The 27591-nt window shown below is 50.6% G+C and overlaps 1 protein-coding gene across 10 annotated transcripts in view; it reads right to left on the minus strand.

The window, feature by feature from the left end:
- Positions 1-27591, minus strand: part of ADGRB1 (adhesion G protein-coupled receptor B1) — a 285345-nt gene that overhangs the window by 189369 nt on the left and 68385 nt on the right. For all 10 annotated transcript variants that reach the window (XM_027900132.1, XM_027900130.1, XM_027900125.1 and 7 more), the window contains exon 2: positions 13940-14860. In XM_027900132.1, the coding sequence (XP_027755933.1) occupies positions 13940-14687 (748 nt within the window). In that variant the 5' untranslated portion in view covers positions 14688-14860. The remainder of the gene's footprint in view (positions 1-13939; positions 14861-27591) is intronic.

Genomic DNA, 27591 nt, shown 5'->3' on the forward strand with positions numbered 1-27591 from the left:
GGAGACAGGCTCCAGCAAGGCAAGGCTTAACCCTCCTAAATCCTGGGCAGGATGGTGCTTCCAGGGCAGAACCAAACCATGAAGACCATCCCACCTGACTTGGCACAACGTAGGGTCGGCAGCGCCAAGAGCGCACCCGATGAAGTTGCTTCCAACCTCCCTGGTGATTCCTGAAGCAGGAATCAAGGCAATCCGTCTGGAAGATTCAGGCAGGAGAAGTAGGGAACAACACTGGCTTGGAAAAGCAAAGGGAAGGCAGCCAGGTTTGGCTCATTGCTTCTGGCCTTGGAGCATCCCGTTGTCACCAGGAAATCCCTTTCACACCCACAGGGGGAGGCCTTCAGCAGCAAAAGAGCAGGGAAGCTCCTTTGGGACTGAAACCATCTCTACCAGAGAGACCTGGAGTGAAAAGGGCAGAGGAAAAGCTGCTTCCTGTGCCTCTTCCTCCAGCTGAAACCTGCTTTGTTCGGAGAGGGCTCCTGCGCCCCTGTTTAATGATCCACTCTGCATTTACATTTAATTAGAGGAATGAAAGAGCTAATTAACAAGATCTACATGAAATGCAAACAAAAGGGATGGCTGGTGACTCAGATGCAGGGGCAGAGCCAAGGGCTGGGGCTTTGCAGGCAGCTTAACCAGACCCCAACCTGGCTGTTGCCAAGAGACACCTTCCACGTGCCTCCTTCCTGACAGTTGGGTGGCTGCACCATGATTTGGGCCACCTCGTGGATCCAAATTAAAGCTCATCCCTGTTTTTTTTCTTTCCCAGAGATCCAGCCTGGCCTTGGACTCTTCCAGGGATGGGGCACAACGGGGGCTGGCGGACTGGGCTGTGTGAGCTGGTCCCAGATATTCCTGCAGAGCGAAAATCGTGTGCAATGAGGCCGAAAGTGCTGCCAGTGCTGGTCCAAACCGGGCGTGAACAGAGCCAGGTGTGTCAGCACGAGCTCCCCCCTTCTCCCAGGGATCTCATTAACCCCAGATGAAGAAACATCTCTGTTCTGTGAGCCAGAGCCCAGCTCCAAATGAGGAATGGCATGGGAAGGGGTGGGAAAGGAATTCTCCTCGTGGGCATCCTTTTGATAAGAGGTCGTGCTTGAAAGGAAGGGAGTGATCAGAAGATGGGGAAAGCAACCTCCGTGCAGGCACTGAGGGTGCTCACGAAGATGGGGCAGGCAGGAGAATAACCTGAAGACTTGCTGAGCGTGGTGGAATGGCAGATCTCAGCAACCACGAAATGGAAAACCTCCCAAAGGTTTAGACTTACTGGGGGCCTCTTTTTCAATTTTAATTATTGATTTCTTTGTTTGCTTCAGTGCTGTGGAAAGATACAGCTTCAGCAGGAGGAATACTCTGGGATGCACACCAACGCCCTGCCTTCAGTGATCTTGTTCTCCAGCCCTTAGGGACAGATCCCACATCAGAACCTCTCCTGGAAGGGGGATGGAGAGGAGCCAGCAAGGTCAGGTGGCTTTTACCAGGGATGACCTTGGTACCCAATTTCAACCCAAGGGCACTTAGATTTGAGACAGGGACAAGGCTGCACTTGAGCCGAGATGCCACCCATAACCACCACTGATCCTCCAAATCACCCATCAGTCCCTTTGCTAAAGATCCTGAGTCCTTCCTTCTATTTTGGGAGAGGACAAAGTTTGCCCTCACACCCACCACCCACCTCAGGCAGCTCTTTGCTGACTAAGAAGGGAGCTCGGGGTGGCTTGCTGGGATGTGAATGTCTCCGCTGGGGACAGCTGGAATTAGTCACTGCAGAACATGGGACAAGGGCTGAGCTCCTCTGCTGCTCACAGGGAGGAAATTTAAAGCCAAAACTCCTTTCTCAAAGAGATCAGCAAACCATTTACTGGAGGGGCTGTCCCAGGGATAATAACGAGGGTTATGCTCAAACTGAGCCGGGAGAATGACACATCCTAAGACATCTGTGCTCATAAATGAATTCCTGTAGTTCCATGATCTGCCCAGATCTGAGCCTGCCTTCTCCTTACAGTGCTGTCAGTGAAGTTTTGAGAGTACTGAGCAAGAATTTTCACCTTGTACTCCCCTTTCTGGCCTCTCCAGCTACTTTGTTAAACCCCCTCCAGCTCTGCTGATGCAGGAGGGAGGAGTGTGAGTCTGTTATCAGATAATAACCTTGCCTTGCCCACTCACAGCTCTCAGGTGGCCCAGCCAGGACCAGGCAGAGCTCAAGAAAGAGCAGCCCAGCATTTTCACCTCCAAAACTGGAGCCACACAGAGGTTACAGCACCCTCAGAAGATGGAATGGAGACCTCTCCACGAGACAACCTATTACTAAGATCAACCTCCTTGTGCCCTTGTTCATCCTGGTGTAAAATCACTGCCCTTCAGCTCTCAGCAGAGTGACCCCAACTTTGCACCTTGGCAGCTAAGGGTGAATTCTGGCTATTCCTTGATTTAGGATGAAAAAAAAAAAAATCAGCACTAGGCAGATAGCAAATGGAGTAATTGATGTGATGGATAGAGACATCCCCAGGGCACAAGATAGTTTATCACTGAAGCACTGAAAACCTGCACTGGGCGACTAAAGATATTTTCTTTGTGCCACCCACCTGTCTCCTTCAGTGCTGGACATTCCCTCTCTTTCTAGTGTAAATGCCAGGGTGTCACCCTTTGTGAGCTGATGCTTTTCCTGAAAGAGAAGTAACTCTGTGGCCCAGTTTAACCACAGCAACCACTGGAGTATTTATTAACTGTTATAACTATTTCTCTCCAGTCTTACCAAGAGCCACCACCACAGCTCGGGGAGTTGCTGGTGCTGGGCCCTGTACATCTGTTTGCTGAGCAAGTGCCAACTGCTCTCAAGATCTGAGTCAGAATAAACAAAGAAAAGAATAAATGGACGACAGAAACCACGTGCACAAACGCCTTGGCATCTTCAAGGTCACGGGCAGATGCAGGATCAGAGCTTAGGCTTCCCTAGAAGGTTCTGGACCAGCACCCTTAGACCCCTCCCATCACAAGACTAGAGCTAAACTGGGTGCAGGGGCCCATGTCACGCAGCACAGATGACACACTCAGAATATAAAACTAATTTCAGCTTGCTGCACCATAAGAAAACACCCACATGGAGTGAAGTTTCATCTAACGTTATTTTTCTTCCTTTTCTTTTTTTTTTTTTTTTTTGGCAGGAATGCATAACTGGCAATACCAGATGTTTCACAGATCCCTACATTCTATCAGCTTGTTTGTCTTGGAGAAAAGCAAGATCCAGTGCAGAAATGTGCAATCAATATTTGGGTTTTTCAATTCAGAAATACCGGGCAAGGGGACTGGTCCAAACTTTCCCTCTGTTTTATTTTGTCGAAAACATCATCCTAGATAAAAACAACCTGTTCGGTTTCCAGGTTCAGCAAAAGATTTTGTTCAGCCCCAAAGACTCACAGCCCTGAAGGGCCCTTGATCACAGAATCAGAGAATCATGGAATGGTTTGGGTTGGGAGGGACCTTTAAAATCACCCAGTTCCATCCCCTGCCATGGGCAGGGACACCTCCCACTATCCCAGGTTGTTCCAAACCCCATCCAACCTGACCTTGGACACTCCCAGAGGTGGAGAATCCACAGCCTCACTGGGCAACCTGTGCCAGTACCTCACCACCCTTATGGTAAAGAATTTCTTCCTAATATCAAATCAGAATCTACCCTCTTTCAGCTTAAGGCCATTCCCCCTTGTCCTATCACTACATGACCTTGAAAAGTCCCTCTCCAGCCTCCCCATAAACTGGATCCTTGCAACTCTGCTTCCATTTCCACCCACAGATCCTCTGGATGAACCCACTGCCCTCCTCTGCCCATTTCAGAACCTGGTGCTCATATGAAGGAACCAGCCCCTGCAAGATTCCCACGGATTTACATCCTGCTCCACAATACCGAGGAGCGTGAGGGTTGTGGAGGCCCCGCTGGCTAAATGACCCATTGCTGTCATTTCTGTGTATCTTTCTAATATTTGTTGAAGAAACACATTAAGCTTTTTATTTCTCAGTCCCCTTTCAAGAACAAACAACCTAAAAAAAAAAAAAAAAAAAAAAAAAGTGTATTGTGCCTCAGGCAGCCTTTTTTATTACCTTACATAGAGTTAATGCAATAAAGTCCATTAATTAAAACATGAATATTTAAAATGGCTTTCAAGAATGGCAGCCTTATCTCACCAGAGGGAAGAAGAAAGAAGAGGGGGGAAAGAAAAGAGGGGGAGAAAAAGTGGTAAAACACAAGAAAGGCAGGAGATAGTTCATTTTGCCAGAGGAGCATTCAATTATTTAATTGCTGAATTAATGCTTTGTCCCCAGGTGACACTGGCTGTTCATTTGCAGCGAGAAGATCGGGATGGGGAAAGGTAGGGAGGGAGGGAGCGGGGGCGAAGGAGAATTGTTGGAGTTTTAATTAAAATGTGAGGTAGACAAAGCTGTAGTTTCTGTCAGGGTTGCCTTTTGAAGTGAGGATGGTCCTCGAAAGCACAACAGCCACGATTCTCCTCTGCAGCGAGGCCGCTCTGACACTCAGAAGGATCAGGGAGATGCAGCTCAGCATCCCGACGTCCCTCAGAGTGGCTTTGCTCCTCAAAAGCCTATCAAAGGGTCTTGGTGTAGTGAGGAACAGCCCTGAAGATGGAAAGCTGGAGAGGGGAATGGGAAATGTGGGAGCCAGAAGCAGATGTACAAGTGTGCAAAGATCTCAGAGGTCCTTTCCGACCCAGCTGATCCTGGGATTCTGTGAATGAATCTGCACGTGCTGCAGGGGGGGGTGGTGAACAGGTACCCACACCTGGGCTGGGATGTGGGGAAGGCAGGAGCTGAGGAGCAGCCAACAGGCTCCAAAAACCACAAGACTCCAGGAAAACTCCCCCAAAAACCAGTGTGAATGCTGCAGGCAGGGGGAGATGCTCTAAGATCTCTCGTTGATAAGCCACACATCAGGCAGTGGAGAGAGAGAGAGAGAGAGAGAGAGAGCTTGGAGGAAGAGCTGGTGGTCCCTGGGAGTGGTTCAAACCACCAGTCACAGAAACACCAAATCACAGAATACGCTGAGTTGGAAGGGACCCACAAGGATCATCACACCCAACCCTTAGCCCTGCACAGGACCATCCCCAGGAGTCACATCATGTGCCTGAGAGTGTTGTCCAAATGCTTCTGGAGCTCTGTCAGCCTTGGTGCTGTGACCACTGCCCTGGGGAGCCTGTTCCTGTGTCTGATCAAAGCAAGTCCTTGCCTTGTCCCCTCAAAATGCCAAGCCACGTAGATTGTCCTTTCCCACCAAGCCACTCTGGGGAATCCATCATCAGTGTGCTTTGGCTCTGGGGGGGGGAATTAACAGCAGTCCTGCTTCCATGGGAAGGATCCCACAAGTATAAACAAAGCCAGCTTCTTCTGAAATGCACCATGAAGCACAGATAGGCCTCATGGCACATTTTGGAAGGAACAAGGAAAGGATGAAGTGTGAGTCAGCCTCCTGCTCCTGCAGTGAGTTGGCACTCTGTGGGCCTCCAGGGACACGTTCTTGCATGGGAAGCAGCGTGGCCTGTGTCTCTCTGCCTGGTGCTGGGGCTTCCCACGGGGGTCTCAGCTCCTGGAGATGTTCACAGGTGTGTCCTGCGTGTCCCCACGTGGCTGTGGGGGTTGCAGGGGTGTGGATGTGTAGCAGCTCTGCACATGCACACGTTTCCCACATTTCCAGACCCATTTATGTGTGTATGTGGATGCACCTGTCCAGGAGATGTCTAGGAGACCCAGAGGGGTGCTGGCAGCAGGATAATCCCAAAGGCATCAGTGGAAGATGAGGGTTATGAAGGACTTGTGTATGAGCAGCAGTGAGAGGAGCTCACTGGGATGGTTGCAATGGGGGAATATGGCACTTCACGTGGTAGGAAATTTGGTTTCATCCTTTCCACCATTCAAAAAGAGTTTGGAAGGAGATGACCTTTAAGGTCCCTTCCCAACCCAAGCCATTCTGTGAGTTTATGACTCTAATGCATGGGAAGTAGCTAAATTTCAGGCCAATTACAGAAGGTAACCCCAGAATTTAAAACCTAGACATGGGAGAGGAGTGCTTGGGGAGGCCAGGAAGGCCGAACATCTCATTTCTGTGGTGCTGATCAGCTGGGTTTAGATGCTGCATTGCTGGATTGCGATGAAAACGCCATGAACCCCTCCAGTGTGAATCATCCTGGCACAGTGATGCTGGCACTGAACCTGACTCTCCATGCTTTTGGTTGTGCAGCATCCACAGATTGAGTGGATGGCTGCCCATGGGCCACAGCCTCATGGGGATGCTCACAAGTTACTCACTTGAAGCCCAGGAGAGCTCCCTGAGACGTGTTCTTCTGGAGCCTGGCAAAAGATGCACGGCACAGCAGGAAGCTTTGTCCCTCAGAACATTAAAATGAAAAACAAGTAAACAGCCAAAGCCAGCAAACCAAAGAAAGGAGGAAGAAGTGGTCTGAGGAGGAGAGGATTTTGGACAGAAATCAGTAGTAATTTGTCGGTTTTGCTGGTGCAGATGCCTCTTCAGTTCAGCTCCACAGAGATAACTTAGTCCCAATCCCAACCAAGTCCCAGTCCAAACCAAGAGCAAACTGGTGCCATCCAGCACTGCCACCATCAAGCACAACTGCCCAGAGAAGTGGTGGATGCATTTCAGTCTCTCACACCTCATCCCTGGGAGTGTCCAAGGACAGGTTGGATGGCGGTCTGAGCAACCTGGGATAGGGGAAGATGTCCCTGCCCTGGGCAGGAGGGCTGGAACAAGATGTCTCTAGTGGACAACCTGAACCTGCACCATGGCATGTGCCCTGCAGTGCCTTCCTTCCACATCTCTACTTCTGACCACGGGGTTGGCAGAAATAGGATTCTGTTCATGGTCTTGGTCACAAACAGCAAGTTTAGTCAAGTTACGGGAAGGGGAAACCAAAACTAACCCTCAGTTTCTCCAACAGACACATGAGATGGCATATAGATCGCTGAATAACACCTTCCATGTGGATGGGATTAATCTGGTAGAGCAGATTAAACAGGGAGATGTGGTGGAGCCATCACAGCCCACGTCCCCTCCCAGCTTTCAGCAGATCCTGGAGCAGAAACCCTGTGTAACTCCTCTTCTGCACCAGTCCCAGGGTCTCAGCAATAGCTGAGAGGCCAATAACCTGCATTTTGGTCCTTCAGTCTTCAGATTAAGGAGAAGAACAAGTAAAAGTAGTGAAAGCACCCATGATCTTGGTTGTTCCTCCTGCTTTCAGTACCATGTGATGAACTTTGCTGTCTTCCTCTGGTTTGGGCACCTTCAACACAAAGATACCCAAATCCTTGCCCCAGAACTAACAAACAGGGGTTACTAACAAATGCCATCCAGAAAAAGAACCCCAACTCCAAACACACAGACTGGCAGAGATCAGGGAATCAATCCCCCCCTTCATCCAGGCAAGGTGACAAAACCAAAGACTTGCACCAGGAATTGTGTTCCTGCCTTAGGACACAGGGAGGAATCAGACACCTCAAACTGCCCCAGAAACAGTGGGACCAAGCGGACGAAGCCCCTGCCAGGGCAGCTCATTTTCTTCGGGAGGCTGGAGATGCAGCTTTCAACCTCCCCCCCTGCCGAGGTCCCTTCCCTTCCCTTCCTTCCTGCTTCTAAACACCGGGAATATCCCAAGCCAATAACTGTTTGTTTAATGACACGGACCACTCAAGACCTATTGAGAGCATTCAGCTTAATGAGGTGTGTGGCAATTATTGCTCTATCGAAACCACAGCCAGGGAACACAAAGAAATATATTTAAACTCAACAGATCTGCAGTTCTGATGTGCTAAAGGACGTCCTTTCCTTTCCTTTCCCAGCCTGGTTGTCTCACCCTGCTGAAGGATGAAATACAGGATAGCGGTATCAGATTCCTGCCTGCTTTAAAATGCAGGAAGAGATTGTGCCAAAAGGAGATTCAATGACTCGAGGTGACATTGTCAGAGCCACCCCAGGAAAGCCTCTACTCCCAGCCTGTTAAAGATCAGAGAATCACAGAATGGTCTGGGTTGGAAGGGACCTTCAAGTTCAGTTAGTTCCACCTCCCTGCCATGGGCAGGGACAACTTCCACTATCCCAGGTTGCTCCATGCCCCATCCAACCTGGCCTGGAGAACTTCCAGGGATGGGGCAGCCACAGCTTCTCTGGGCAATGACTGAATTTAGTGCTAAATGAGTGAATTTATTACTGAAAGCAGCACAGACAAGATTCCTTCTCCCCTTCTGGATCTGTTGTCTTCTAAATCCCTAAGGCAACCAAGACCAGTGATATCTCTGCTGAGTCCTGGCTTAACCCATAATCTTTGGGAGATGCATCTGGATGGAGGAAACCGGCACTGGAAAAGGGAAAATTCCCTTTCAAGGAAACCTAGGAGAGGTTTGCCCCCCATGAGAGATGGGATCCACTAGGACAGAGAGCTCAGTGCCAAGGAAACCCACGGAGTTCAGGCACTGCAAAGCTGGATCAAACACCATGGCTCCAGTTTCTCTTAGAGACCACATTTTCCATCTTTCAGCCCATTCCTATCACCTAAATACGTCAGATATTCAGGGAGGGCGGTGAAAAGGGTCAGATATTTAGTGTGGATGGTGACAGTGCGCAGGAATCCCTTTGTGCACCCTCCCTCTGAGACCTCAGCAGCACCATTGTCACATTCAGCAGTTATAGCTGTAAAACTACAGATGTGAGGATCCTGAATCTGCTGTCTGTGTTTCCCTGCATCCGAATTTCACCTTGTATTCCCACACAAAACCTTCTGGAGCAGCTGCTATTAGTCCTGAATATGAGAGGATGTTAAACAAGAGAAAATAAAATTTAAAAAAAAAAAAAAAAAAAAAAAAAAAAAGGAAGACTAGAAAGCTGAGCCTTGCACCAGGCTGCCACTCATTAAATTATCCGTAAAAGTCCCCTCTTTGCAATAACGGGAGTAGTTGCCTGTGAAACTCCCTCAGCAACCGGATGTAAATTCCACCTTTAGTCTCCCCGCTACAACAACAGCCCATTGAGATGGTAATTGCTGATGTTCCTGCATTGTGACCGTGTCCAGGAGCTGTTTGGGTTCGCAATGGAACCGATCGCTTCAGTTTGCTCGATTTAGTCCATCCCATCTCCATCCAGCCACTTGCACGAATGGAGTTAGTGCTGAAAGCGGCACAGACACCGGGAATCCCTGCCCTGTCACTGTGAGACTCCGGTGCTCCTGTGCTCATCCCTAATTTTTCCTGGGACCCCATGATGGGATGTACTTCAAAGCTGCACCAGGGAAGGTGTGGGCTGGACATTAGGAGGGGTTTCTCTGCTGAGAGAGTGGTCAAACACTGGAAAGGGCTTTTTAGAGATGTGGTCGATTCCCCCTCGCTGTCAGTGCTTAGGAAGTATTTGGACAACGCCCTTACTTAAATTTTTTGGTCAGCTCTGAAGTTGTCAGGCGGTGGGACTAGATAATCATTGCAGGTCCTTTTGAACTGAAAATATTTTATCCTATTCTATTCTAATTCTAATTCTATTCCATTCCATTCCAACTGTAGGGCCTTTCACTATCCCAGAGGAGAGCAGTGGGACAGGCAGGGCTTGCACAGGTCACGGAGATCCCAGTGTTTAAACTGAGTCAAAACTCACTTTTCAGCACCCAGGAAGGAGTTACCCACACTTGCCTCTTCCATAAAACAACTCCCTTTGCCCTTTCCTTTGGTTGGCAAACCCAAAACCGAGGCAAAACCAAAGCCAAACGCTTTTCTCTGCAAGCTCAGCTGCTGTTTGGGCCCGGGGGGACTCCTGCAGGAGGAGCAGAGCATGTGTCATAAGGAGCTGAAGATGTCAAGAAGAGTTTTGAGAGCCTGCCCCTGGGCGATTACTCACAGATCTTTATCCCTCTCCGAGCTTTCAGGGCCACTAAAGGCTCACCTGGAACATAGGAAATGACTTAGCAAGTTGTTTTTGCCCTGGGGGATGATCAAGGGGAGGGGAGCTGTGCCACACAACAGGATTCCTGCAGCAGGGAGGATGGGAGTCGATTCATCTGTTTCCATGCCTCTGGCTCCTCTCCCACACCACAGGACCCATCCAGCAGCCACTCAGCCCCAAGACCAGGCAGGAGCTCAGCCCTGCTGAGGAGACATCATGTTTTGACCAGCAGAACTTGCCAAGCGTGAGGCAAAGCCTCCCAGCAGTGACTAAGCCCTGGAGGATGTGTCCTGCAGTGAGAATTTCGTGGAGTCCAGCCTACTTGATGCAGCAGAGGTCAAGAAGTGTCTATAAATGCTCCTCTAGATGCTATGAGGCACTTTAATCTCTCAGACAGAGGTAGAAGAAACATCTAAAGGCTGGAAAGTGAAACATCACTAATGAAACAGAAGTAAAGTGATGAGCATGAGTGAGGAAAGAGGGTTTGATTTTGCTCAGAGCAATGGGGACAGCAAAAGAATGGGGAAAAAAAAAAACAACAGCAGGAAAGGCAGGAAAACCCCCAGAATTTCAGACCAGCAGTATCTTGATACCGTAATTCATTCATCATAAAACCCCCTCCAGCCTTGTACCCACCCAATTCATCAAGAAGCAAATATTTTGTTTTGGGGGACGCATTTAGCCCTGTTTGGCAGCAAACACCTTGGATCCCTCCAAGGCTGGGAGATGAAGAGCAGAAGGACCAGAGCATGCTGGTTATCTCTCTGAGCCACCAAAATGTGACAGCACTGCAAGGGCCTTCCAGGAACAGATTATGTGGAGACAAGACTAATTAGACATTCATTAAGTGCCTAACTCAGCACAGCACTTAAGCACACATTTAACCTTCTCTCATTACAGGGTCTCATCACCAGCCCTGTTAAAGCTCCAGCTCTGATTACAGCAGAGCCAGCTCACATCTGGCAGGGTCACCAGGACTTTCAGACTGGTGAAGTCCCGATGCCCAGCATTTCAGGAAGTTTTCCTTCCTTCAGTCCCCTGGTCTCCTACCCCAAAGCTATTCCAGGAAAGGCAACTTGCATTCCCAAAGGGAGCCTTCCTGGAGTGGGAGGCAGCTCCTGCAAGGAGGGAAGATGTGAGGGATGGGCTGCTGGTGCAAATATATTTCCAATCGTGTTCTGCTGGTCCACAGTGCAACAAAACATCTCCTGCCACCTCTGCACCCCGAGGAATTCTTCTCACACCCACCCCTGCCTGTTGTAACCTCTTCAACATCCGTGTGGGACAGTGAGAGCAAAGAGGGTCCCACCAAACCCAGGAAAGCAAATTTGGAGTAGTCTCTCCTAACCTCCAGACATGGAGGAACAGATGCTGCACATAAGACAGGGTCACTTTGGCAGAGTTTCTTTGTGAAGTCCCTCATAAATGAGCACAAGCAATCCCTGTGAACCTGAACCTGGTGTGAAATCACTGCCCATGACTGAAAACAGACTGGTTTTTGAGTGTCCCAGTGGCTCTGGGATCCACTTGGAATGAAGTTTTTCACAAGGATCTCACCCCCAGGCTGTGACCCAAACCATGGCTGTGCCCAAGGCAACATCCCATGGTAGATTTGCACCCACTCCCTTTGCTTTGGAAATGTCCAAGGAATAAAAAGGCGCATTAGGAAAAGTCAGGCTTCACGTTTCAGGGTGGTATATGGGAATTCACAGGATCGGGGTTTGGGTTGGAAGGGACCTTAAAGATCACCCAGTTCCAACCCCTGTGCCATGGACAGGGACACCTTCCCCATTCCTTATGTGCCTTCAGAGTCATCAGAGTGGATTAGCACATTCACACACATCTACACTTGTTCGAAGATGAAAGCGTTAAGACAGGCCCAGAAACAACAAATGACTCAGAAAGCAGCAGGAGAGGGGAAAAAAATAAAAATAAAAAAGCTTGTTGGGGAAAAAAAAAATGCCACAGATACAATCAGAACAGCAGTGACTGCAATAACCAGCATCAGCACTTGGAAATCAGGAACCCTATCAAAATATTCCACCCACCAAGTGCTGTTAAGGGATTGCTGACTCCCTGTCCAAATTGGATCTCGCCTCCATCTTCCTGATCAAGCCTTTGCATAAATCAAAACAGACACAGTGACAGACAGAGCAGCACATGGAGAGGCCTGGCCCCCTGCAAGCATCCTCTCTGTGGGGATGGCAACCCACCAGTGGAGATGATAATTCTGTGTCTTCAATATGGAGCAGATGTGAGCAGCCAGCAAAAAAAAAAAAAAAAAAAGATCCCCACTCCACAAATATTTGACACCCAGAAAGGATTTTGATTCAGCCACCTCTGAGCCTCTTTCATATTTACTTGCTGGGAACATTCAGGCACTCGAGCTGGGCTAGGAGGGATCCTCACAAAAAGCCAATATTAAGCTTGAATGCTTCAGGATTTGCTGGAAATCTTATTTCAAATTTCACCTTTGGTTGCAGGGAGAAAGGTCACACTGCTGGGTTGGAATGCATAAATCACCCAATCAGCAAACCCAAGGCAGGGCATCTGACTGAACAGGGCTCTCATCACTCCGAGGAGGAAGAAGAGGTTCTGCTCCTCACAGGCTGCTCACACAGGAGAAAAGGGCATTGTGAAAGAAAAGAAAAAAAAAAAAAAAAAAGAAAAAAGCCCCAAATCTGGAGAGCTGTGTGCTCAGAGCAGGGGAGGGAGGCAGGGCTGAAGAACTAATTTGCAGGATTTATGGCTGGGCCGTTTGCCTCCATGTATTGATTCACAGATCAGTGAGAAACAAAACCTCCCAGTACCTGATCACACACTAATCTCTCTGCTAATGCCGGGCTGCAGTTCTGCAGGAGAATCACACTGCACAGCTTGGACCTGTGCCTGGCCACCTCCTTCCTGCTGCAAAGCCAATTTAGCCTCTTCCCCTCAACCCTGAGGAATTCCACCCTAAACAGGGGCGGCTGCAAAAGTCAGGCAAGAGCCCCGAGTTCCATACCCAGGCAGATGCCAACTTTCTGCTGGTGGCAGAGGGCATTTCAGTCCAGCACCTGAAGGAGATGAGACCTTGAGGTGAGGGCCAGTGAGGGCCTGAACCTTGCTGAGTTGGAGGCTCCATTCCCTGCCACCCCAATTCCTATTTAGCATCACACCTCTCCTTTACATAACCTGTGTGCCGGCAGGTGGGGTGGGAGCTGAGAACAAACACATCAGGGCAGACCTGACACAGCTACTGAAACAAAGAGCTTTGCTTTCGGACCCCCTGAATCCCTTCTGCTTTTCCATGGCCGAGTCAGAGGTGTGGAAGGAGCATTTCCCTCCCCAAATGAACTCCTAGATCAGAATTCAGGATCATCCCACCTTTATTTACAGCCCTTTTTTGTCATGCCTCTTCCACCTCCCCCTTTCCAGCCCACACCACACTCAAGATCACTGATGGGACACCAGTGAAACATCCAAGGAATGAGCCCCAGGAAAGGCACCATGTAACCCCATGGAAGCATCGTGGTGGAAAAGGGAATGAAGCTGGGAGCAAAACGAGTGTGCCTTCTGTTGCCATTCCCTTGAACCAGACCCCAGAACTGAGTTTTCCCTAGGAATTAAAATGGGTTGATGGGGCTGCTGAGTGCAGCCTGCCTCGGGAGGGAGCTTGGATCCTGCTTTTTCTAGGACATGGGAAAACTGCTCACCCTCAGGTGAGAGAAGCTCAGAGGCTGCAGGAGTAAAACAAGCAAGGCACAAGCCCCAGGAATGAATGAATGAAACAATTTGGGGTACGTTTAGGGGAAGCTGTTTTGCAGTTCCAGGCTCAGGCTCCTAAAGAGTGTTACCTGGCCCGCCTGTCAATTAGGAAGTTAGGTTTTCATGCCAGGCATCCACAGATACAGACACAGAGGTGATGGGGGACAGTGTGAGACCCGTGAGAGCAGAGCCCAAACAGCCCTCCCTCCCTCCCTCCCTCCCCAGCACCCCCGGCCGCCCTCCACTCACCCAGGAACTCCGCTCCGTTGGCGTCCTTAGGGCTGCTCACGCAGTTCTCCAAGTAAATCCCATCCTTGTAGCAATCCTCCTTCTTCCTGGTGAACCCCAGGACCTCGCTGGCCTGATCCAGGGCCTCCCCTCCCGAGCACGAGCAGGGGGTCTGCATGATGCCGCAGGGGTGGGAGCTGCTGCTGATGGCCAGGCAGGCGTCCAGCCACTTGCAGAGCATCTGGCAGGCGGCTTTGCTGGGGTTCCTGTTGCCCACCACCAGGTACTCCACCGAGAAGTCCCTCTCCTGGGCTTTGGTGGGCTTCCACCTGGCGGGCCAGGTCTCCACCCCCGGAGGGGCCGTCTGCTTCATCTGCAGGAACTGCTTGTTGGACTGGAGGAAGGCGAAGCGCGTGGAGCCGTCGCAGAGCTTCAGCACGTCGTCGAAGCTCTCCATGCCCAGGTAGGTGCGGGTGGACTCCAGGAAGGAGTCGAACTGGTAGGTGCGGATGTGCTGGTGGTCACATACGCCGGCGGGCTTGAGGATCTTCATGTACAAAGTGTACCTGCGGGGGTCGGGGTTCTGGATAATCCAGGAGCACAGGGACGAGTTCAGCGGGAAGACGGCGAAGGAGGAGAAGTACCCAAAGAATTTCCCTTGGACCAAAGTGGTGCAGGGAGTTTGTGCCAGGTCCAGAGCGACCACGGTCCACACAAAGTAGAGTGGAGACACCAAAAGCAGGTTCAGGGCAGATCCAATGCTCCTCATCCTAGGTCTCTGGTCCTCTGGAACTCAAAGTAAATGTCAAGCAGGCGCCAGATCCTGGACATAACAGGGACCAGCTTATAGGAAAAGCGCGAGTTTAAGAGGCTCTGGATCCGAAATCAAGCCAATCCTCCCATGTCTGGATTTGAGCTCCCTCCTGTGGCCATAAAGAACACCTGGAAAAAAACAACAACAACAGGGAAGGGAAGGAGGAGGAGAGAGAAAGAGAAGAGATTTGGGATTTGGGGTTTTTGGTGGTGGTGGTTTGTTGTTGTTGTTGTTTTTATTAACCCTTCACAAGGCTGAGAATCCACACAGCACCCCCAGTCCCCGCACATCTCCCTGGGAGAAGGTGCAGTCCCACATCATTGTCCCCATGCTGAGTGGGGGTGTCCCCATCCCTGGGATGTCCCAACCCTCACGGGGGGGCCAACAAAGTGACTGGTGCTGGGGATAAACATATCTGTGCCCTGCTTTCCCCGTGCCCTCTGCCCGTGCAGATCCCTCTGCTGAGCCAGGCAGAGCCTTTGCAATGAATTTTAACCATCCCCACAAAGCAAACACACCACTGATCTCTGGTTTAAGGAGTGTCCAGCCCTCTCCATCCCACCAGGAGCCAGCTCAAGGCAAGAGGGTGGGCTCAGCACGGGAAGTTGGGCTCTGCCTCCTCCCTTCCTCCCTTCAGCACTTGTTTTTTAGCTTCTTTTTTCTGTCACCTTTTCTCTCTCCTCTCCACCAAACCAGTGCAGGGAAGGGAGTTGTTGTTTAGTAACCCAGCCCTGAGGCCAGACAGGAGGCTGGAAGGAGCTGTGCACCCAGTACAAGGAAAAAAGAGCAATAAAGGCAGATTTTAGGTCTTCCCACATCGGGCAGCTGCCTGATCACCTTTCACCCCTCTGTGCAGGACACCCCAAAGCCTGTGGTACTGTACTCAGGCTTAGAGCATCTGCAGAGAGTGCAAGTCCTCCCTGCCCTCTTGGCTCACCCCAGGTAGAGAAAATGAGGAGTTTCCCCCTTGGGTGATGCTTACTCAGACCCTGCAGCACTCGCTCACACCACCCTTCCCCAATCCTGCCACCTCCCACCCCACACCAGGCCCTGCCTCCCCAGACTGCAAACAGAGGAAGCTTTCACAGCAGCCACACAAAATCCCAGCAAATCTACAACTCAGGCAGAGCTAAATCCAGTCCCAGGAGAGACTGAAAAATCAGAAATGAGAAGCCCACAGACCATCTTGTGCATCTGGGAAGAGATAAGAAGCCAAATGCATTGCCACCTTCACCCCTTGATTTCTCTCCTCGTTCTGCATCAAAGATTTGTCTCTGTATCTCCCCTTTTCTTAAAAAAAAAAAAAAAAATCCTTTTATTTTGGGAAGAAAAGGGTTTAGTAACTCGAAAGTCAGATCTGCTATTTGCAAACTGTGCTTCATCCCAGCTTCAAATCACTGCAGCCCCTGCCAGCAGATTCCTGAGTGTGTGTTAGACCTGACACTAATCAGCATGGAGTCCAAATGCATTTGCACTTAAATTTTTTACAAGTCAGATCCCCACTCCTGACTGGTTTGCAGCCTACAAAGCTCCACAGTGCAAAGCTCCCCCTGCCAGACTCCTGCCTGCCTCCAGGGCCAGATTTCAGGGATGAGAGTAGATGCAAAGCTGGTCTTGCTTGCAGTGAAAACAACAGGCATCAGCAACACATCCTACAAATTTCCAGAGAGGCCATCCTGGTTAGCAGGAGGGGTTGCCTGAAAATGACTGTGAATGCTTTAAATATCAGATTTGGGAAGTGAAAAGCTCTTGCTCTGTCTGAGACTCCTCAAGGGGCCACTGGTTGTTCTCTCCCTCTCTGCAGGGCAGTGCTGGAGCAGCTCGTGCTGTTTCCAAGCCTTTGCAAAGCCAAAATCTGTCCAGGCTTCACTCTGCTGAGCCAGGCAGGGATCATGGAATCGTGGAATATCTTGAGTTAGAAGGGACACACGAGGATCACAGAATGATAGAATGGTTTGGGTTGGAAGGGACCTGAAGGATCATCTAGTGTAGTCCCCCCACCACGGGACACCTTCCACCGTCCCAGATTGCTCCAAGCCACATCCAACCTGGCCTTGCACACTTCCAGGAATGGGGGCAGCCACAGCTTCTCTGGGAAAACTGTTCTGGTGCCTCACCACCCTCATAGGGAAGAATTTCTCTCCAATATCAAACATAAACCTGCCCTGTGTGAGTTTGAAGCCATTGCCCCTTTGTCCTTCCACTACATGCTCTTGTAAATAGTACCTCCATCTTCCCTGTCACCTTAACCTCTGGTCCAGGCAGTGAAGAAACCTGCTTTTTCCCAGTTGGAAGCAGGAGCCAGCAGTGCCTCCATAGCAACAAGATCATCAGGAGGAAGGGTTGGCTCTGAAATCCAGTCCCTATTGCAACTCCAGCACTTGGGATTCAGCCCAAGACTCCTGCCCTGCCCAAACTCTGTTTTTCTCACTGACCAACCAACCTGCTCCCCTGTGAGGGTGTGGTGAGCACAGAACACCTCCCCCCTCACTGCCCCTCCCTGGGAAAAGCACCACAAAAGCCAAGAAACTTTATCTGAGCAGAGCTGATAACGGGACACCGAGTTACGAGTTACGGGTGTTCGACCTCAGAATTGATCTCCCCTCAGTGCAGCCCCATCTGGAAGGTTTCACCACAAGGAACATGAACATATCTCTTTCTCCTCTGACTAAAATCCTTGCTCAAGTGGGAATCTTTGCTAAGCACACAAGTGGAGAGGCAAAACCCCCCTCCACACCCACCTATCAGGGAGGGAAGGTGCAATGGGCAGCTGAGTGGCTGCTGCATTTCAGCAGAGATCCATCTTCTGCACTTTAATCCAAAAAAAAAAAAAAAAAAAAAAAAGAAATCCCAAGGGGGACATATAACCATAGGCTACAGCCTGCAGCTGTAGTGGGAAGTGATATTAAATGCATGAAAAAACAGATTATTCCAGTGCTGGAGTTCACGTTCCTATGGCACAGAGTGGCTGTTGTCACGGTGAGTGCCTAGGTAGCCTGGCTATTTCTGGAATTTTGTCCCATCCTTTGGCTCCAGCTTGGAGGAAATGCCACCTCCCTTTCCCTTTCCTTCCAGTCCTGTGCCTGGTGGATGTGTCTGGCAGAGTTAAGCTCGGGGACAGCAGGTGACCTTGGGCTGTCCCTTGGCTGCATTTCTCAAGGACAAACCAAAGGACAAAAATATCATTGTCTTTGTGTGTGTGTGACTCTGGCAGAGGCATTTTGTCATCCCAAGGAACTCACAGAAAGAATTTAAGTCCAAATGGTCCTTCCGCCTCGGTTTCCTTGAGCAGGTGTTAGAGGTGACAAAGAAGGGGATCATGAGGAGCTGTGAAACCTCAGCACAGCTCCTGCACCTTCACAAAGCCCTGAAAACTTTTTCTACCTCCTTGCTGAGCACTTCCCATCCCGCTCTGGCACCCACTGGAGCAGGCTTGGATCAGAAACCCAACCTGAGACAGACCCTCACAGCCTCAATCAAAACCAGGCAAGGACTAAATTACAGGTCACACCTGGCACCTGCTCTGCCCAAGGGGTTTGGGGCATCCAGTTTGCACCAGTCCCAGTGAATTTTGGAGCCTGCAAGCCATGGAATCATTAAGGTTGGAAAAAACCTCCAAGATCATCAAGTCCAGCCTTTGTCCTAAGACCAGAACGGAGGCCTGTTTGGTGGTGGACATCGTCTTCCTGCAGATAAATCAAGATGATCCAGGTCTGAAGCTGGGAGTTTTTCCACCACTCTGCTTTAATTCTGCACGACTTTGCATGGCCCAGGCACACCCCACGCCCCTCCTGGGGATTCAGGCAGCACGGGGTGTGTGAGCAGGGAACAGGGTGCATCCTGATCTCGCCTAAAACTGCCTTCACCTTCTGCCTGAATAGTCCCAGATGCCAATTCACCCTGTCCCACCAAGACCTCCCAGGTGGACACCTCCAAACCGCTGTGTCCAGCTGTGCCCAGCACGGGGATTTCAGCTCTGCCCGAGCAGGAGGAGCCCGGGAGCTCCCGGGCAGTGCTGGGACGTGCCCTGCTCGGCAGAGTCGGTGAATCACGCACATTCCTCCCACACGGGAAGGTCAGCGACCCCCGGCTGAGCATCCACCACCTCCCTCGTTCCTGCTCCTCGGAGCAGCAGCCTGGATGTGGCCAATGGAGGGCACTCTTAGACATGCACACGAACACGCACAACCACTCCATGGCAAAAAAAAAAAAAAAAAAAAAAAAAAAAAAAAAAAAAAAAAAAAAAAAAAAAAAAAAAAAAAAAAAAAAAAAAAAAAAGAGGGAAAAAGACCAAAATGACTGCAGAAAGGGGCATCCTTTCCTACTGCTGCCTGTGGGACCATTCCCAACACCTTCTGCCTGATCTGTTCCCGCTGTCTCAGCCGTGTCCCAACTCCCCTCACTCTGTCCACTGGCTCTGGATGTGCCACTGTCCAAGATTTGCTTCCCTCTGCTTTTCCTTTTCCTGACCTTGGTACATGGCTGACATCCCAGCAGGGTGAAAACCACTCTCATCAAGCTAATCCTCCTTTCCTGGGGCTTCCCATTGCCCTGTAAGAAGGTCCCCAGGTATCAAACAAAATATCCCTTTTGCCAGAGGCAGAAAACCGCCTGGCCCTGAAAAGCTCAGTCCCCTGCCACCCTGAGAAAACGTGGGAAAGGAGTGTTTGCTCTGCCCTTATTCACAAGGAGCTGCTAAAAGGGGGGGGGGAAAATGCTGTAACTGCTTGGAAATTTTCTTTCTGTGAGGGGAAAAAACCAGAGTGGAAATGCCTGGAAAAACACGGTGGCATCTGTGAACTGACAACACACAGAGGAGTCGAGGAGGGCTCAGACATGTGTGGTGTCCCTGCCCGTGGCAAGTGGGGTGGGGCTGGATGATCTTTAAGGTCCCTTTCAACTCAAAAAATGCTGTTAGTCTATGATTCATTTGCAAAAAAACTACATTTCTGCTTGGACCTCTCACATCCTGGAATATTTGCTGCTCTGCTGTAGAGTCTGATGTGCTGCCCTCTGCTCTGTCTGAGTCTCCTGAGTGCAGACAAAGCCTGAATCTCACCTGCCTGCCCTGATCATAAATTATATATACACAGCAGCACCCTTTATCTCCAATTTCTCTCCATTCCATGCTGGAATGGCATCTGCTTTAGGGGTAGACTGCAGCAGATGTGTAACAGCCTGCAGGAACAGCATGAACAGAGTGGGAAATGTTTGATTCTGTGATGGGGATTGGCTTGTGGGGCAGAATCCCAGTCCTACTGCAATTTTTAAAGGCTGGAAGAAAGGATTTGGGGAAGAGGCTGAGAGGTGATATCTAGGAATGGATCATACTGGAATGCCCCCAGAGGCTTTCAAGCACAATGAAGAAACTCTAGGCCATCCCATTTGTGATCTCCTTGAACACTGGTCAGAGGGGAGATGCCATCGTGGGGATCCAGAGGCCAGATTTGACTCCTGGATTTGTGCACACTCTGAGTTAAGCATCTCTGCCAATTCATTGCTTCAGTTTTCCCACCTGAAAAGATGGATGGAAGAGGCATCCCCTGCTTTTCTCCAGCTCTCTGTGATCTGAAAAGCTCCAGCAAAGTGCTGGAGATGGCAATTCGTGTCCAACCAACTGGGATTTCATCCCAAAATGAGATTAACCTAAAGACCAAGGCCTTTGCTCCAGATGATGTTAGTTGTAGATGGGCTCAAGGCTAAAACTCCCAGGTTTTATCAGGTCAGGCTCAGTCCCTGGCTCTGGGTGATTTTCCCAGTGAGTTGGGATCAAGAGACAGCTGAGCACAAAGACTGGGCCTTAAAATCCAGTAAAACCTCTGGAGAGAAAAGCCTGGCAGACAAGGAGGGCCAGATGTGCTCCATCTGCTCCCAGATGTGGCTGCCCCAGGGAAGGGGGCTCAGGGCTCTGCAGCACCTTCTGCTGGGTCCAGCACAGCCTCAGACAGATGCTGTCTGTGCACTTGGTGTCTTCTAAGTATCACCTCACCCTGCTGTGCAGCTGTGTTTGTCCTCAGCTCCCCCCTGCACCACTGCAGTGTTTTGGGTGTTTTTTTTGCCATGGCTTGTTGGGAGGATTACCAGGATTGGGAGTTTCTCAAGGACTGAATGACATTGGGGTGGGTTGGAGTCAAGGGGCTTGTAGAGTTGTTGGCAGAAGGCTGTTGATGGAGGTCATAATGTTACATCTTTCTCTGCCTCAGTCTCCCTCAGTTTAAGGGAAACAGGCTTAAATCCCAGTTAACTGTAGGATTGCAGCACAGCCTGCTGTGAGTTCAGGCTGGTCATTGCTCCACACTGTTCCCAGGCATTTCCTCACCCTCACAATCCTTCTGATCTCGGTAGGATCAGCCTTCCCCCATGCCAGCATCACCCATACCCTCTGCCTGCTCTAGTTCCCAACCCTCCCCATCACTGGTACCACCCTAGGAGCACCACACATTGCCAGAAAAAAATCCTGGAAAAATGCACCAGCAACTCCTAGAAAAATCCCGTTTTCCCCTGTTGCCTCGTTATCCTGCCTATTGGTGCTCACAGCCAGCCCTTTGGGGTTTCTTTCCCTGCATTCCCATCCTTCTGTGAGGGTTACACAAGAGGGCCTTTGAGGCCAAGGTCATCCCACTGAATGGCACAAACCAGGCAGGACCACTTCCATCTGAGCTGGGGAGCGGGATGCGATTGATTGGGAATCCAGCTGGAGGTTAAAAGCACTGGCATTAGCTGGGGAGCTAAGTGGGAGCCCCCTGGGGCCAGGGGATATTTAGGGAGGGGCTGTGTGTGCCTGATGAAGCTCAGGCTTGCTCTCAAGCAGAGAGATGGTTGGCAAAGCCAGAACTGGGCTTTGTGATTCCCAGGGCTGCACAAGCACAAGGCAGAGCTCAGTGCACGTCCTGGTGTTCACTTATGCATCCCACATAAATCACACACATCAGAGCTCATTGTTTTGGCCCCTGAGGACAAGGCCTTTGACATATCTCGTGTTCCCTGTGGCTAAATTGCACATCCCCAAAGCAGAACAGCCTTTCCTGGTGTTTGATGCTCCCTCCTGAGCCGTGTCCTGGCATGGTCTGGGGTGGTGATTGTTGGCCGGGGCCAAAATCTCGCCAGGAAGTGTCCTGAGATGTGTAGGCAGTGAGGGGACAGTGTTTCAGGCCTTATTTCAGGAAGAAATTCTTCCCTTGGAGGGTGGTGAGGCCCTGGCACAGGTTGCCCTGAGAAACTGTGGCTGCCCCATCCCTGGAAGTGTCCAAGGCCAGGTTGGATGGGGCTTGGAGCAACCTGGGCTAGTGGGAGGTGTCCCTGCCCATGGCAGGGGGGTTGGAATGAGCTGATCTTTAAGGTCCCTTCCAACCCAAGTCATTCTGTGTTTCCTGATTCTGTATCCTGGCTCTCTGGAGTCACTGGTGCAGAGATGGCTACAAAGGATAAAGGAAAACCAGGTGCTTTGGCCAAGACACCTGAAACTCTGCTCCTGCCCCATCTGCCCTGATCCCTGGGATGGAATAACAACTGGATTTGACACTTTACCTGCCCTGTGGCATCTTGGAGCTGGGCTGCCCAAGGGAAAGAAAAGAGGATGAACACCCAAGTATCTGTTTTTGCTCAGGAGTTGGATCTGCACAAGCTCAAACCCCAGTGCTTCTCCCAGCACCAGGAAAGTTGATTTCCACCTTCCTGCTCTCCAAGCTCCTCACGTGGCTGGGCATGACCAGCAGCAGGAGATGACCTCAACCAGAAGCTTGGACCAGCCCCAGCTGTGTGGAGGATTTATTATGGAAGATTTAATGCCCTTCTTCTGACTCCTTCTATGGCTTTGTGCTCTCCCTCAATGGCTGTGCCTCAGTTTCCCTGTCAGACAAACAATGTTGATGCTACTCCAAGGGTGGGGAGAGATTTCCCAGGCAGCAGCTGGGAAAAGAAGGAAAAACTACATCAGGGTCCAATTTTCCAGCAACCCTGAAGGTGCACCGTGCTGTTTTTGAATGCTGCCATCTCAGCAAAGTTAAAACTGGATTGGGAACATTTCCCCTTCTGACAACAGGAATTCAGCTCATAATTTTAGGCTCTCAGTTCCCAGTGCCCAGTGAGGACGTCATTAAATTGCACACAGAAGGACCATAAGACACTATTGCTCAGATTTGCAATTTTCCAGCAGGAGGAAGATGGAAATTCAGGCTGTGGCTGCAAAAGACACTTGAAATATAGGTCCTTTTGGAACTGTGACCATCCCTGGACCTACTTTCACTGTCCATGGAGTGAGGATCACAAGAGAACTTGAACTCCAGGACTGCTCTAGTTATGGGAGAGGTTCCTTCTCCTTCCACACAGTTTGAAACAAGGGACTTTGGAGTCTTCTGATACCACACTAATGTGTGAGAAATGGGCAAATGGGAACTTCCCATTGTCGTGGGGAGGGTAGAAATATCTGAGCTTGAGCAGAGTGTGGAACCTTCCCACCAAGCTGAGCATAGCCCCTGAAGGTGGAGAGAAACAGATGTAGAAAATCCCTCCTAAAGCCTTGAGTTCCCATAGTTTTGGATCCAGCCGTGACCTTGAAGCAGCAGAAGCCTTCAACCTGAACTTACAAAGAAAAAGAATGATAAATATGTGCATTTCTGCAGCCCCTTGTCTCCAAGGCCCTCGAGGGACGTGGGGAGCAGCAGTGAATTAAGCCCCGTGACGCAGAGAGCCATCCCCGCTGACCCCAAAGCCTGAACACAAGCAAAAAAGGAAGTAGTTTTTCACACAGCCCATAATTCAATTGGGGACCTCGTTGCCACAGGATGCTGTGGAGACTAAAGGTCTAAAAGAGTGACAAAATGGATTAGGGGATCTGCGGAGGACAAGCCAATCCATTGCTGTTGGGCATGATGGTTTGGATGCAGCTGGCAGGCTCGGAGTGTAACCTCTTCTCTGCCTTTCCCTCGGCCTTTCCCTGTTCATCCAGATGGTCTTGGATGGCCCTGGGTCAGGATAATCCCTGATATCAATATATAGACTGGAGGATGATGGATGAAGAGCAGCCCTGAACACAAGGGCTTGAGGATGCTGATGGATGAGAGGCTGGACGTGAGCTGGCCATGTGGGATTGCAGCCCAGGAAAACAACCATATCCTCAAGAGTGGCCAGAAGGTCGAGGAAGGTGATTCTGCCCCTCTGCTCTTTGGGGAGACCTCAGTGCTGGAGCAGTGCATCCAGCTCTGGGGTGCCCAGCACGAGAAAGACATGGACCTGCTGGAGTGGATCCAGAGGAGGGCCAGGAATGCGACCAGAGGGCTGGAGAATTGAGAGAGCTGGGGGTGTTCAGCCTGGAGAGAAGGCTCCAGGGAGACCTTATGGCAGCCTTTCAATATACACAGAGGTCCTGTAAGAAAGAGAGAGGCTGCTTACCAAGGCCTGCAGTGACACAGCAGGGGGAGGGGGTTTTAAACTGGAGGAGGGTGGGGATAGGCTGGATACGAGGAAGATATTTTTTATGGTGAGTGTGGTACTGAGGCACTGGAACAGGTTGCCCAGAAAAGCTGTGGCTGCCCTGAAGGAAGAAGGGTTAATTGAAGCATCAGCCCCATCCCTGGAAGTGTCCAAAGCCGGGTTGGATGGGACTTTGAGCAACCTGGTCTAGTGGAAGATGTCCCTGCCCCTGGCAGGGGGGTTGGAACACGATCTTGATGGTCCCTTTCAAAGCAAGCCCTGCTATGTCCCTGCCCATGGAAGCAGGGGAGTGGAGTAGATGACCTTTAAAGATCCCTTCCAAACCAGTCCACCCTATTACTCCATGATTCCGTGATTCCATGATCTTTGTTCCTTCCCTAAATAACTGTTCTTGGATTTACTACGGAGAGCTATGGGGATACCAGTAACCACCCCAAAGCCACAAGATGTGTCCACGCTGCCAAACAAACCATGTCCATGAACTAAATGGAGTGTCAGGAGTCACATCCACGCTGCTAAACCTCCCAACCCAAATGGGTTGGCCTGAACCATGTCCTCCTGTTCACCCTGCCGTGTCCTGCATGGAGACACTGTCCTGCCTGGGAGAGCAGTCCTTGGGATGGATGGTTGTCTGCCCTGACTTCAGTTTTTCTGGAGTGTCATCTCCACATCCACATACTGCTGTGCCTGAGCTAAACATGATGAACAGCCAAAGGGCCCCTGGAGATCCCCCTTTTCCTTGCAGACACCTCAGGGCAGAAACCGCCTTCCAGGCTCCCCTGTAACAAATCCTAGGATGCTGGAGTGCAGAGAGGCTGGCAGAGGGATGCAATCACAGCCCAGGCTCTAACAAGCTGCATCTCATCCATCAGTCTCATGACAAGCAGTTCAGGATTTGCATAAATGAGACAGAAGTATGATTTCCCCCTTTTCAGTCCTCTCTCCAGGAACCCTTGGGCAATGTGACACGGGAGGCAAGGATGGCTTAGTGGTGAGGGGCAAGCAGGGGGGTTATGGGGAGGCAAAGCACTCCTCTCCTCTCCTCTCACTTTCTTTGGCTTTGTTCAGTCACAGGAAATGATGGAGGACATTATGGAGTGATTTGTGCAGCACTGAGAGTGTGCTGGTTTGGGGCTGGGGTTAGTTACCTGTCTGTGTGCAGCCTTGATGAAGATGAAGGACTGAAGGAGAATGGTTTGTATTTATTCTGAGAAGGGCTCTGCTGATGCTTCATCACAGGGTTGACAGCAGAACCTGTGGTTTTCACAGGCTCCTTCAGTTGTCTGAGTGTTTACTTCTGGCTGGGAGGACAAGCAGACAGCACTGGAGTGAAGAGCTGGAGGGGAGCTGGAGGTCTGCAGACAACAGGGCTTAGATTTAGGTGACTACCCAAGACCTTGGAGGGGAATTCAGCTACAAAGCCATGTTCCCACAGTTCTTCTGCTTCTAGTTTCCTCCAGAGAAAGATTTTGAGCCTCATCCTCCTGCTTCCAGCCCAGCACTGCTTAAGGAAAGCTCACCTTGAGGTGGCAGCATGGACAGAGCCAGGTGTTCCTGAATATCCCTGCAATGACAAACCTGTGCATGCCAGGAACCTGCCTCAGTAAGCCAGGAAATGCAGGGGAGATGAGCAGCCCTTCTAGGAAGGTGCCAGAAGATGAGGATCACTGCCTTTTTTTTTGCCCAGAGGGCAGGATGACCCAGCACAGAGGGGCACAGTGGAAGTCCTCGGTCTCCCAGGGCAATACCTGGAGAGCCTGAGGCGCCTCCAAATCGAGTTGCAGGCTGGAATCCAGCACAGGTTGGTTGGAAATGAAAGCCCCCACCTCGTGCCAGACACAATGAGCAGATGGCCCTCCTTTTGTTCCTGAAGAACAGAAATCCATGTGCCAAATAAATGCTAATTTGCCCTTTCACTGTCTGTCTCCACGGGCTACGTCTCTGCTACTGGAGGATGGGGGAGCAGGGGCTGTTCCTTGGCTCTGGGACCAGGCATGGCACAGCTTGGGCCACTCACCTCAACCCTCCTCCCCTCTGGAAGGGGCTGGCCTCATCCCACAGACCTGCAGGAGAGTCCCTTGGCTCCAGCATCTTCCACACTGTGTCCTGGCACTGTCTTGGGCCAAAACTTCACCAGGGAGCGTGGAAGTAATTAAATGGTCTGGATGATCACAGGACCACACTCGTGCCTGCATTTAATCCCTCATTTATCTACAAGGATGGATGCAGCCCCAGAGGGAGTGAATGGACAGGAACAGCAAAGGGGGCGTTCTCTCATGTGGAAGAGTTGAGGGGTGGTAGAGATCAGAGAGTCAGAAAATCATAGAATGGTTTGGGTTGGAAGGGATCTTAAAGACCACCTTGTTCCCACCCCCCTGCTATTTGTCAGGCCCCCATCTAGCCTAGTCTTGAATTCCTGCAGGGATGGGGAATCCACAACCTCTCTGGGCAGCCCCAACTCTCTGATCTCCCCATGGGGAGGCAAATCCAGGTATCACCTTTGCTGGCTCGGGTGAACCTTTGCATCAGAGCCACGTCAGAGGGGAAGTTTGTGTCTCTTACCCATCTCTGCACATAAATCACCAACTTCAGCCTTGAGAGAAAAGACTGTGAGCCCTGCTAGCCCCACCAGGGCAGATCAGAGCACTCCCCTCATCCCTCAGCATGCCTGCCCAGCACAACCAGGTGAGGAGAAGCATTAATCCATCTCCTTTTTGTCACTGGGATCCCACAAAAAGCCGGTAAACATGGATAGGGTGGGTCAATCCTGGTTAGACGAGCAGAGGCACAGTGTTTGCTGATGATGATTTTCATGAGAACTGGATCTCTGCTTTTAATTTCTCCCTCCTTCCCTCCTTGTCCTTTGCCTTTGCACAGTGCGACAGCGTGGGGATGAATCGCCTGATTGTGAGCTCCTCTTTTCCCCCACCACGCCGCTCCAACAGCAGGGCTGGGGGATGGAAAAGGAGCCCAGCTGCTTCTTGTGGGCTGTTCTCTCTCCACCCACCAAGCACTTTAAATCAGACACAAATTAACACCAACTCCTGGCATCCTTTATTAGCCGGATTGGCTCAGCCTTAGTTTGCTTTGCTTGTGTCTTCTATTTTAATATTTCGTGTTTTTCCCCTAAACCCACCTTCCTGAAGAGCACACCTAACAATGACACCAATGCACTGGAGAGCAGGGATGGCTCTTCAGTTATTACAGGTAGTGATCATGCATGATTTTGCACTCACTCTGCCCCAGGAGGGGGACAGCAATCCCTGGCATGTCTCATATTTCAGGCATCTTTTCCATCCACGCTGCTCTGGGAGGAGCATTCAAGGAGAAACCCCAAGCACACAGTCACGAACGTGATGAGCATCACCTTTAGGGTGCAGTCAATCTGTCATTTGTCATCTGGGGAGGAAGTTATGTAAGATCTCTT

The sequence above is a fragment of the Empidonax traillii genome, unplaced genomic scaffold (assembly GCF_003031625.1).
Source record: "Empidonax traillii isolate 1590-97213 ecotype Southwest subspecies unplaced genomic scaffold, ASM303162v1 scaffold712:size431070, whole genome shotgun sequence".
Taxonomy (NCBI): Eukaryota; Metazoa; Chordata; class Aves; order Passeriformes; family Tyrannidae; genus Empidonax; species Empidonax traillii.